This window comes from Macaca mulatta, chromosome 7, assembly GCF_049350105.2.
Source record: "Macaca mulatta isolate MMU2019108-1 chromosome 7, T2T-MMU8v2.0, whole genome shotgun sequence".
Lineage (NCBI taxonomy): Eukaryota > Metazoa > Chordata > Mammalia > Primates > Cercopithecidae > Macaca > Macaca mulatta.
Genome location: NC_133412.1, coordinates 132,604,444 through 132,617,551, shown reverse-complemented (window position 1 = coordinate 132,617,551; position 13,108 = coordinate 132,604,444). Strand labels below are relative to the sequence as shown.

At 39.7% G+C, this 13,108-nt stretch overlaps 1 protein-coding gene across 1 annotated transcript; it reads left to right on the top strand.

Moving 5' to 3' along the window:
- The first annotated feature begins 6 nt into the window (after positions 1-6).
- L3HYPDH (trans-L-3-hydroxyproline dehydratase) lies at positions 7-11,856 on the top strand. The gene is made up of 5 exons (XM_001094065.5): positions 7-654; positions 5,159-5,328; positions 8,276-8,398; positions 8,487-8,624; positions 11,357-11,856. The coding sequence occupies exons 1-5, from the start codon at positions 147-149 to the stop codon at positions 11,480-11,482; spliced, it is 1,065 nt and encodes a 354-aa protein (XP_001094065.3). The 5' UTR covers positions 7-146; the 3' UTR covers positions 11,483-11,856.
- Positions 11,857-13,108: the final 1,252 nt, after the last annotated feature.

Here is a 13,108-nt window from a genome sequence, read left to right as displayed (position 1 = left end):
CCCCCATTTCCGGGTTTAGGCTCCGATGTCCCGCCCCACGAGGGGTCGCTGCTTCGCGTCCCGCCCTCCTCGCCAGGAGTCAGTGGGTAGGGGTCGGGCTTGAAGTCATCGCTGCAGGACGGTTCTTGTGTCCCCGGACGCAGACCATGGAGAGCGCGCTGGCGGTGTCCCGGCTGCCCCCGCATGATCCGGGGACGCCGGTGCTGTCGGTGGTGGACATGCACACGGGCGGCGAGGCCCTGCGCATCGTGCTGGCTGGGTGTCCGGAGGTGTCCGGGCCCACCCTGCTGGCCAAGCGGCGCTACATGCGCCAGCACCTTGACCACGTGCGGCGACGGCTCATGTTCGAGCCCCGAGGGCACCGGGACATGTACGGGGCTGTCCTAGTGCCGAGCGAGCTGCAGGACGCGCACTTGGGCGTCTTGTTCCTGCACAACGAGGGCTACAGCTCCATGTGCGGCCACGCACTGCTGGCGCTGGGCCGCTTCGCCTTGGACTTCGGGCTTGTGCCGGCGCCCGCTGCGGGCACCCGCGAGGCCCGCGTCAACATCCACTGCCCGTGTGGGCTGGTGACCGCCTTCGTGGCGTGTGAGGACGGCCGCAGCCACGGCCCGGTGCGCTTCCACAGCGTCCCGGCCTTCGTGCTGGCAACAGGTAACGGGCGGGACCTTTCCAGCCCAGGGCAGAGCTGCAACCGGGACGCAACTAACAACATTAACGGTGTCTCTAGGCTGGAACTCTCGCAACTAACCCATCCCGCGTGCCCTTGCAATTAATAAAAAGGTAAATCACTGCAAACGTGTGTCAGCAGTCTTGCGTATTTGCTTGGTGCGTGCAATTTTTGTTTTCCCTGACTCCCGTCCGCCTGAGGTTTTGAGAGACCCTTGAGGAGTGAGGAATTCCGTGTTACCCTGACTCAATGCCTCCTTCTGCACTGGTGAGGCGTTCCTAGAGATTTCACCGGTGGGTAAAGCAAAGTACGGTCAGTGTCAAGGAAAGAGCGAAGAACAGCCAATGTACCAGGGTTCCAGGCTGGCTCAGAATATGCTTGGTAGACACAGAATCACAGTAAGTTACTAAACCTGGTCTCCTTTCCTCACCTCCCCCACTTCTTTGAGGAAGAATTAAATGAGAAGGAATGAACAAAGCAGTTTATAAATCATTAAGATACGAATGTTGCTTTTCTTTAAGAACAGGAACACACATTGCCTGGTGTCAAATCCTGATAACCCCCTAAAGCTGTGCAACCTGAGGCAAATTACTTAATCTCTCTGTGCCTGTTTCTTACCTCGTAGAGTTTTTTGTTAGGATTAAATGAGAGTGTGCAAGATACTGTATTCCTGGAGATAGATGGCAAGGTATATATGATTGCTAAAGTTCCCTAGGCCTATTGTGCCATTAAAAGGTTTTGCTGGATTCCCTAGTACAGATCCTTGTACAGCTTATGTAAAGCAGGGCCTCTGTATAACCATAACCCTTACACGAGGGAGATCCCTCATGGGGATGACCTGGCAAGTTGGCATCTGGTTTCTCATGTGAATACTACCTCCTGGGGGCCGCAGTCTATCAGTAAGAATGCTTTAGTCGTTGTGACTGGAAGTGAGCCAGGAGCCAGTTTACCAGGAACAGAGTTATCCTTCTCTTAAAAATCTTAAGCCATGCAAATCATCTGTTAGAAAGTTGGACCTTGATTCCCCCTGAAGAACTAGGTTTCAGATTAGCCTGATTATGAATGATAAGTAATAAAACAGGCACTTTTAGAGCAACCTCAGGCAGCTGAAACCCACAAGTTAACGAAGAATGCCTCTGGAGAAATTGATGCCATTTTCCCAGAGAATGGTGTCACTTCCAGATTGGGAGGCCACTTGAGGGAGACAGAATTTATGTTTAAGATTCCATTTTTAAAACCTCAACAATTTAACTAGCGTGGTTACCAGAATTCCCCGCAGGCAACTACAGCAGCAGATTAGAAACACTCTAGACTTCTGTGGGAAATGGCAGCCGGCAGCAAGAACACAAACTACATCACATTTCTGGGTCAGTTAGGGCAGGGTCAGTCAACCACTTGACCTCAGTAGTTCCTCTCAGTAGTTCCTGAAAGCATCAGTGTGTGACTACAATAATTAATGGGCATTAATGGTAACTGAGTTAAGAAAATGAAATGCTATATTCTCTACTTTGAAAAATGTATACAAGGCAGACATAGAGTTCAAGGTCACTGCCCCACCTCTCCCCATCTCAGTGACCTTGTGCTAGAGTTCATACCTCAGTATCACAGTCTGTAAAATGAGGATGACAATAGTACCCACCTCGGAGGGTTGCTGAGTTCTTCTCCACCCCACTGGGCTAAAATGCAAACTCTTTTTTGTTCACAGTATTCTAGGTCCCTGGAAGAGTAGTTAGTCAATGAATATTTGTTGAATGAGTAACTAAATAAATGAAATTTGGAGAAGAATATGCTGATTGACAAATGTAAACATCTGGTCCTCTTGAGAAACCTATTCCCATTGGAAATTAAAGTTTTGGCCTTTGAGTCCCTAATCTGTGCCAGGAACTCCCCACACATGGAATTTTCAAAACAACTCTTTTAGGAGAAATAGCAGTTACAGTTTGCACAAGACACCAAAGACACACTAAATGGCAGAACTATGGTTGGAACCCTGGCCTATCATACTGCTTGGCTCTCATCCTTAAAATTTTTTGTAGTTTAAGGAGATATGTTTCAATTTCTGGAATACTGCTTAGTGTATCACCCCTCATTCACAGATACAGCGTATTTTAAAATCTATCTTGTCCAACTAAACTCCAAGAAGGGAAAAGCCTATGTTTTATTCTTCCTTGTACTTCTTATATCTTCTACAGTAATCGGCACATAGTAGGTGCTCACTAAATCTTAAGCAAAGTAAATCAAATTGAAATTTCAGTGATATGCTCGTATAGAAGAAAAGAAAAACCCTTAGACTTTGGATTGCATTCTGGATAGAGGTTGTGTATTTTAGTAGAAAGAGTTTGGGCTTTGGAGTCACCTGGTCCTGGGTTTGACCCCAAGCTCTGCCACTTATTTGGTGGGTAAGTCAGGGAATAATGTGAGGATAGTAAGTAAAACAGTACCTACCTCTCAGGGCTGTAGTAATTAAGGCGCTAATGTAATGAATTAAGGGGTTAGTATATGTAAAGACCTGCCACATAGGAAGTACTCAGGGGTGAAATAAATATCTTAATTTTTAATTTTAGTAATTTAGTGATTAAAAAATGAAGTAATCACAGATAATTGATGGACAAGGGTAACTTTAAAGGAAATTTGGTTCGTTTTAAAGAAAAGGAAACCAAAACTCAGTGAGGTGTAGCACCCTACCCAACTGCCCACCCTGAGAAAACCAGACCCAAGATTCTAGAAAGGGTGGGCCAGGGAAATGATTGTAGGCTCAGGGATGACTTCTCCTGAACCAGCTTCCCAACTCCATCCTGGCCCCCTGATTGGGGGCCAATGCCCCATTCAGGTGTTACAATCAAGAGAAGAGGGCAGGCAGACTGAGCCCCGGGACCGTCACCTGGGTCTCCTGGTAAATGCTGATCTGCACCCTCACCTTAGCTCTCCACCTTCCAGCAGTCTCTCATTTCTATCTACTTCCCCATTCTCTTTTCATTAAATTTGCTTTTCTTGTTGCACCAGCATCAAGATAAAGACATTTTTGATTCAGTTTTGTTGTTACAATCCACAGCATGTTTTACTCTTTCGATGATAAACTTGCTCTGTGTTAACAAATCATGGGTTAAAAGGGCTTCTGTGGACTAGTGTGGACTGACAGCATACTGATAGCCTTCTGTGGACTGATAGCATGCTGGTATCTTTGTGTGACTTAGCATGAAAACTCAGGAACACAAGACATATTTTCTTTCCCAAAACTTAATTTCTGAAATTGAAACCCTACTCTGTCCTTTTGGTTCACTTAGCCTCATCACTCCATGTGTTGTCCCCTTTCCTGACATGTGTGAGCCAAGATTTCTTAAAAGTGCTGTGGCCTTGGAGAGGATGGCACTTCAGTCCTCAGCTTACACAGTTAATCAGCGAAGTGGAGCAGCAGCATTGGCTGTCCCACCCCACCTGGTCCATGCCCTCTGCACCACCTTCCCGTCCTCTGTTTCTTCACGTCCTGCTCCTGTGTTGCCCTGCGGAAGTTAACACAAGTCCTCTGTGCACTAAGGACCTTCAGCCTCCACTCTTCTCAAGGCAGAAAAAATGTATCTCTAGGAGAAATATTTCTACCTTCAGGACACTCCTTTGCCAACAGATGTCTTTCCCTTAGAGCTTAGGCTTCCGTAAAATAAAAACATGAAAGACAAACTTTCTCCCCTGCCATAGGCTTCCCTGAAAGACAGTGATCAACAAGCCAGCTTAAATTAGGGAAGAGGAAAAGAGGAAAATTTGAGAAGAGGGGAAATAAACATCACCCAGCCCCCTTTCTTTGGAAATACAGATTCAAGATTTCAAACTACTGACCTTCAGGTGAAACTTTGGGGATGTTGAGACTTAAAATGCTCAAATAAAAACCCTGGTGCAAGATGATGCTGTAGCATTCAATGATTCTACAATGTCTTTTTTTCTGTGTGTTTGCCTGCAGGATACCTTAATGAGATGAAAATATGTAGATAAGTATATATAATTTATGTAGATCTTTTAAAATTTTTGTTTTGACATTACAACTGAAGAAAACCGATTTGTAAATAGGATCCAAGATCCTTACTATTTTAAACCATCTCTCATAGTACAAGTGGGGAATAGACATTTTCCTTCTTAGTGTTCACAGGGATGCCCTTGGGTTTCCCTCTCTCGGTCTCAGTGGTGTTTCCTAGAAAAGATCCTCAGAGAAGTTCATGAATATGTCTGTATGAGTTAGGGAAAGCATGGCATTCAGTTTGTAACTTCTGCAATCATCAAGTTAAAATAGAAAATAGAATGATGCGTCTAGCTCTTATTCACTTGATGCTTACTAATTTTAAAAAATTGATTTAAAAAAAATTGATGTTTACTTCATTTTTTTATGATAGGAAAAGAACATCCCTCTTGAAAGATAAACATATTAAAAATCCTTTGAATTTTGTTGCTAAAATACTTATTAACAAACACATCTTATTTCCAAACACATCTTTTTTTTAGATCTCATGGTGGATGTTCCCGGACATGGAAAGGTGGTGGTGGACATTGCATATGGCGGTGCATTTTATGCATTTGTTAGTGCTGAAAAGTTAGGACTAGACATTTGTTCTGCAAAGACCAGGGACCTTGTGGATGCAGCGAGTACGGTAACAGAGGCAGTGAAAGCTCAGGTCAGTATTACTCTGCTTTCATAACCAATGCCCTTCTCTGTGGCATGGAGGAAATATACATTATTAGGTCTATAAAGAAAATTAAATGATGTTTAAATTATTAGTAGTACTAAGAATAGGGTACTTATTAAAATCTTAGCCTCCAAAGCAAGCTTGTCCAACCCATGGCCTGCGAGCCACATGCAACCCAGAATGGCTTTGAGTGTGGCCCAAAACAAATTTCTTAAACCTTCTTAAAACATTATGAGTTTTGCAATTTTTTGTGGCTCGTCAGCTCTCATTAGTGTTAGTGTGGCCCTAATCTTATGTGTGGCCCAAGACAATTCTTCTCTTCCAGTGTGGCCCAGGAAAACCAAAAGATTGGACACCCCTGCTCTAGAGCAAAACTCTCTATGAATTCTAGCTTTACCACTTGTAATGTATATAACTTTGGACAAGTTACATAACCTCCATATGCCTCAGTTTTCCTGTCTGCAAAATGGAAATTAAAAAATACCTGCTTTGTAGGGTTGTGAGAATGAAATAAGTCAATAAATGTAAAGGACTTAGAGTAGTGTCTGGCCAATAGTAAATGTTCAGTAAATTATAATATTATTTTTTTGAGACAAGGTCTTGCTCTGTCACCCAGGCTGTAGTGGAGTGGTGTGATCAAAGCTTGCTGTAACCTCAAATTCCCAGGCTCAAAATGATGCTTCTGCCTCAGCCTCCAGAGTAGCTGGGACCACAGGCATGCCCCGTCACACCCAGCTAAATCTGTGTGTGAGTGTGAGTGTGTGCGTGTGTGTGTTTATATAGAGACAGGATCTCACTATGTTGCCCAGGCTGGCCTCAAACTCCTGGCATCAAGTGATCCTCCCAACTCGGCCTCCCAAAGTGCTGGGATTATAGGTGTGAGCCATCACACCCAGCAATTACTAAATTTAATAATACATACATACTAATATAGTTTATAGTTCCTTAAATGTGTAGAAATGTATTTATAGAATTGTACAAATTTTAAATGCATGTGTGTGGTCATTCTGTAAAACTTGAATAATAAATGTAAAATATAGCATACAAAATGGATTTAAACCTTTTTCTTATTTCATAGAGAACATTAATTCCTATTATTTTTTTCCTATATTGCTAAGAAGTTACTCAAATAACTACTTAAATAACTCTAGTTTTTACTTGGGAAAGCTATTTTGATAAAATCAGTTTAGATAATAAATAATTCTAGAATATTCTTTCACTTCTAGCACAAGTGAAGCACATTTTACCTTGAAATTGGGACCTATAAATAAAGCACATGTACAGTATTTGAATGTTTAGTATGTGAGAATTTATTGGTAGTAAAAAGTAACTTGTGTAAGATAGTGTCTAATGTACTAATAATTATTATGTTCTGAAGCTTTATTTTAAAATAATTTATAACTTAAATAACAAAATGAGAATATATACTGTATCAGTATTATAAATTATTTTTCTGGTACTGCCAGTACCAATATATGTAATTATATTATGATAGTAACTTTTGAAGCTCTGAATGTACATTAATTTTCTGTTCCATTAAGCAGGACAGCTAATAGTTTGAGTTAACAACTTGGCACAAAATAATTTCTCCTAATTTTTAATGAATTGAAGAGAAAAAGTCATGGATATCTTAATAAAAGGTGTAATTTTGTCCTTCTCATTTGAGTTTGAACTCAACAAGGTGGCAAGGGGTCGACTTTGAGGGAGGAAGGATTCTGAGAAAAATGAGGACAAGTTCTATTATTGATGTATCAGACAGTACAATTAATTACTCTGTGAACTGTTGACCATTCACACTGCTGAAGCAGATTTAGGAAAAGGCCATGGGGATGGAGAGTTAAAGTTAATATAAATTCATCTTCGTTCATTCACTCTTTTAACAAACATTTACCAAAAACATACTGTATGGATGTTAGACACTATGCTAGATCCGAGAGAACAAACTCCATCTTCGAGGAGCTAGCTCCAGTGGGGGAAGCAAGCATTGTGTTGGAATGTGCTATAGTGGAGGTGGGGCATATCGCTTTAAGAGGATGGAGAACAAAGATTCAATCTGCAGGAGACTTTAACGTGGTTTCAGATGGACTCTTTGGATGTTAAGAACCCAAAGCTGTTCCATTGCTTTAAATGACATGTAACTGGAAGTAGAAAGTACTAATTATAAGGATATACAAGGGAAGTAAGATTATAGCAATCTCAGTCATACTACAAATGTTTGCAGAAATCCAGGAAAAGTTAAAGAACTAGACTTCCAAGAACAAGTAGCTTTGCACATTTGGACCTGAATCTACCATTGAGTGACTTAGTTACCCTGCCAGTGCCTGCTTCTTTGTGTGCATATCTACTGCTTTTTGATGAATCAACTGACTTCATTGGCTACAATAAATCTATTTTTCATCCAATTGTTTCTCTTACCTAATAGCTTCTGCATTCTTACAGAATGTTATGTCCTCTCACAGCCTTTGTCTCTATCATTGATATTAACTTCAGCTCTAGATACTCAGAGCCTGATTTTCCCACATTATCCTTTGTAAGCTTCTGAGAATAAGACTATGATTGCCTTAGCTCATCCTGTTGGAGAAGCCATCACCAGCCTGTGGATTGACCATCCTGGGGTCAGTGCTGCAAAGACTATGTGTATTTGGGGTGGCAGGGGTGTATAAAATAGGACTACTTTTTTTAGCAAAGGCTACATGCAGGACAGCTTCCTTAGAAGGGACTCAAAGTATGATAATAATTATAACTTCCAATAAAGTTGTTACTTCATCTAGACAACGACATAATTTCTAGCAATTAGTATACGTTGCCCGAAATGGTATTTTAAAAATGATGATTAAAAAGTTACGTCTAAAAATGACCCATCTGCATTATTTATAAAGATAAATTTGAATCAAAATATTTATTTTTTGTGTGGTTTTTTTTTTGTTATTTGCAGTTTAAAATTAATCATCCTGATAGTGAAGACCTTGCCTTTTTATATGGAACCATATTAACAGATGGAAAAGATGCTTATACCAAGGAACCAACCACCAACATTTGTGTTTTTGCAGATGAACAGGTATTAAAACCGAATGTTTAGGGACAAACGCCAGGTAATATGGAACTAAAACATTATGAACATTCTATCTTCATTTATTCTGAAACAGGTTGACAGAAGTCCCACTGGCTCGGGAGTGACAGCCCGAATTGCCTTACAGTATCACAAAGGGCTTCTGGAACTGAACCAGACCAGAGCCTTCAAAAGCAGTACCACTGGCTCAGTATTCACAGGGAAAGCTGTGAGGGTAAGTGACACCGTTCGCTTCTTATTTATAAATGTGTCACTCATGAGACTGAAGAGGCCTGAGTTGGGTGTTTGATAAATTTCTTCAGTCAGCTTTCAGAAGAGAATTTTAAAGCAGGCCTGTAAAAACTTCTTTTTAACTAGGACATTGGTTCTCCAGTGTGGTCTTGGGACCCCAGGGGGCCCCTAAGTTCCTTTCCATGGGTTCAGAAGGTCAAAACTATGTTTACAATAATGACATTACTTGCTTTTCACTCTCATTCTCTCAAGATTGTACAGTGGAGTTCTTCAGAGGCTACGTGATGTATGATAACCCAACCAATTGAATGCAGAAGCTAGATATGAGAACCTAGTTGTCTTCTATTAAGCCAGACATGAAAGAAGTTTGCAAAAATATCAAACATTGCCAGTTTTCTCATAAATTTTTTTTGTTTTGGCAAACATAGTTATTTTCACAAAAATATGGGTTTGTTATTTTTAAAATGAAGTAATGAACAGATATATCTAATTCCTAATACAGTAAATATTGATAGATAAAACTTATATAAAGAAAAACTCTTTGGGGTCCTCAAATCTTAAGGTATAAAAAGGTCCTGAGACCAAAAGGTTTAAGAACTACTAAATCAGGGTTTGGGTTTTTTTTGTTGTTTGTTTTTTGTTTTATTTTATATTAGTGTTTTATTTGATATAATAGGATGTGAAAGCCCTGAAAAGTTGTGGAACATCAAATTTTTGTAATGGAATAAAATTTTAAATGTGCTAACTGCTAAGTAATGAATCTCAGTAGTAAATGAAATCTACTACAGAATGATTGATCTACATTCAGTAAATTATTCTACTCATAAAGAGTCCTTTAACATAGCAAACAATCTACCCTAATATAGCTGTTTTTAAGATTTGGTGTTTCTCAATATTAGAGTTTCCTTAAAGATCTCTACATCATATAGCAATCTTAGACATGTGAAACCATTTATGTTGTATGCAAAAATTTGGAACACACTGTCTTCAGAATCTGAAATGGAACATAAAAATAATAACATACATTTATTGGATACTTCACTGTTCATCAGTTTTCAAGCTAAACACTTGATACATGCCATCTCATTTAATCCTCACAAGAATCCTACAAGGTCAGTACTGTACTGTTGTTATCCTTTTAAATAGATGATAAAATGGAGAATTGGAGAAGTTAGGTAATTTGCCAGAGGTTAGTTAGTGAGTAGCAGATCCAGGTCATGAACGTGGGTCTCTCTGAACAGACCAAAGCATTACATTATATTGCTGTCAGAGCAAAAGGTCAATGAGGCTTTATATTATAGGAACTGTTATGAGAAGAATCTGGGACTGCAATGTCCCCCTAAATAGAGAGGGAGCCGAGAGACCAAAGAATGACTCAGACACGTCCAGGTTGGCAAGTCGATGCATTTATTAGAACTTCCATACAAGGCACTCCTGGGAAGCAGCTGAACAACTATGGAGACCCATCCTGCCTCCTGACTCTAAGCTGCTTTTAAGCTAATTTTCTGGCTCTTTGCCTACTGTGTATGTGTGATAGGACTGTTTTCCTTGGTATGTTCCCAGATATTCTCTGGGATATTTGGGTTCTCAGGGATACCTGCTCCTTGGCTGGGCGCCATGCCCTTGGCTTACCCCCCCAGCCTTCAGGGTTCAAGCAGTGCACGTACATCCTTACATAACCTGGTGAAGGACCTGTCACACTACAGCAACTTTATAAAAAGATAAAGTATTATACCCCAACAATATTTGACATTTTACCTTTCGCTTCAGTTATTCTTCTTTTAAAAAGTAGAACATAAAAAGATATGCTGAAGTTAATGTTTCCAGTTATTTGTTTTATAGTTATTGATCATGCTTGCCAGAACGTCTTCACTTGCATCATGCTCTCTCCCTGTCTGTGTGGGCCTGTCCAGGCTCCCTAATGGTACCTTTTCAGTTTCTTCACCTGTCCCAGCTTCCTTTCCCTGTCCTTCCATTTAGATGTTCCCATCACTTCATCCTCAGCTTCCTTCTCATCTCATCTACAGTTTGATGCTGCTGGGCAATTTCATCCACTTCCTAGGCTTTAGTTTTCAACCATCTACTGATGATGACTCCCAAACCTTTATCCCTGCCCTGCCTACCTACCCTGTATGTCTTTCAGAATATAATGCACTTAATCCCGACTGTTCATTATACTCATCTCTAAATGACTGTCCCAGAGGTGTCTCAAACTCACCTTGTTAAAAAGTTCTTCCTTCCTTCCTTTCTCAAATGTGCTCTTCCTTTCTCTCCCCATTATGGTTAATGCCATCACTAGCATCATTTCCAAGCTAGAAACTATGGTTATAATTAACTTATTGCTAGTCCTCAGTTCCCACATGCATTGGTCAAGAGGCCTATCAGTTCTACCTCCAAACTGTCTCTGTGTTAGTATATATTCTCCTTCTCCATCTTCACTGAAAACTCCCGTAGTGACTGTGGAATCATTCAGTGAATTGAGGTTATCTCAACATGTTTCTGGGTCTTTTGTCTCTCTCTTTTCCAGTTTGATCCCCATTTTACAGCTACAGTTATCTAAAACACAAGTCTGACCATGTCACTCTCCTTAAAAACCTTCCCTTGCCCGTAGGATTTCCTTGCCATTCCTTCACATGATAAAAGTCAAGAGTACAATTTTCAAGCCAGATACAATATGAGTGCAATATTTTGATAGTATACTCCATCTTTTTTCAGGAAGCGAAATGTGGTGATTTTAAAGCTGTTATAGTGGAAGTATCAGGACAAGCCCATTACACGGGTACAGCAAGCTTTATAGTAGAAGATGACGACCCACTGAGGGATGGATTTCTTCTCAAGTGACTTCTTCCATGATTTTAAGGGCTTTCTTTTTAAAGTAATCATTATCCATAATGATTGTTTTCTCTAAATTATGTGAAAACCAATAATCAAATTATACATATAAACTAACTTTCTTTCTAGAATACTACCCTGTGACTAAATATAAAGTCATTATACCTCATATTTGCAACTGTATTTTGGTATAAATATCACTTATGTCTAGCATACAAAATGCCAGAAATGCAGTCTTTTTCTCGTGATTAACACATCAGGTAAAATTAAAGCAGTAGTTACTTTTAAAATATTGCTCTATGGTAATTACTATTAATATCATATTTTGTTTTAAAGACTCTTTGAATAATATGTGGAATTTAACAATGAACTTTACAAGCTCATTATTTTTGTCTTCCATTTTTTTTGAGTAGAATAATGTCCTCTCTATAAGCAGCATGTAAAGGAGATGGATTATTATAAAGTACTCAACACTTAGCACAATAGCCTGGGAAGGATGGGGTTGGAGTCAGCTTCTTTGTTACAGCTGCTGCTAGGGTGTTCTCTGTGGTGCAAAGCCCAGCGTCTACACCCACAGGTAATGAAGTATCAGAGACTGATGCTAAGAAGACCAACTAGTAATCAGACTTGTGCTGTATCTTTAGGGCTTTTATAAAAGGGGTTGCTTATTGCATTATTAAAATGCAGATATACAGTAGAAATTAAGCAGTGAATCCTTACAATGGAATGAGTCTCATACTCTATCAGCTGCATGCTAGGTAGATTTAAAACATGAAATAAATGCTTACGATTGGCATTCCTTCTAGTTAATACTTATCTATGAGCCTGTTAAAAATAGCTGAAGCATTAAAATATTCTAAGATGTGATGCTCTCCGAGAATTCAGTAGACTCTTTTGTGAGATAGGTAATAGTATTTTATTTCGGAGCATCCAGAAACTGAAGTAAGTAATTCATTTAACTGGCTTTATCACCCAGAGAGTCTGTATAGGCCTTATTATTAGGTCTGTGATTTAATTACCTGACCAAAAGGAAAGCTATCATGTTAATGTTTTTTATTTCTCTATTACACAAAAACAGTGAGGATGTTTTTCACTCATTCTCCACAGAATTCTGTAGTAAATAAATCACTTACCTAAAAAAAATGACATTATCACTAACTCAGTATGACCAAATAATTTTTGCAGATCAGATTTGCTATACTTAAAAAAAAATAAAAATAAAAACGGAACCGTTATTTTCCCTCTGAATCTCACAAGTCACATGAATTTGAAGGAAAATTGTTTAAAAATTACATTTTGTAGCATTTTATAATCTATCAGGTACATACTGAAGTACATTCAGAAATGCATATTATGATTCCATGGCCATCAAGGTAGGGGGTAGTTTTACTCACTGACCTTGTTTAGAATTGTCAGCACTTGGTGATATTACAAAGACTTTTAGTTGGTTTTAGTATTGTTCTAAAATTCTCTGAAGACGGCACACCCCTTTATCAACTGCACCAGGGAAAACTACTACTCCTGCCCTAGCCATGGTATGCCACTGTTTTTATCCCATTTATCCATTTAAGGCAGATGCAAGTCGAACATGTTAAATAACTCTCCTAAGGTCATTTAGAGGCTGCAAATCTAGGA

Coding starts and splice junctions, on each gene's coding strand:
- L3HYPDH (XM_001094065.5), top strand. CDS start 147: ATGGAGAGCGCGCTGGCGGTGTCCCGGCTGCCCCCGCATGATCCGGGG. Junction 655..5,158: donor GGCCTTCGTGCTGGCAACAG/GTAACGGGCGGG, acceptor TCTTTTTTTTAG/ATCTCATGGTGGATGTTCCC. Junction 8,625..11,356: donor TCACAGGGAAAGCTGTGAGG/GTAAGTGACACC, acceptor ATCTTTTTTCAG/GAAGCGAAATGTGGTGATTT.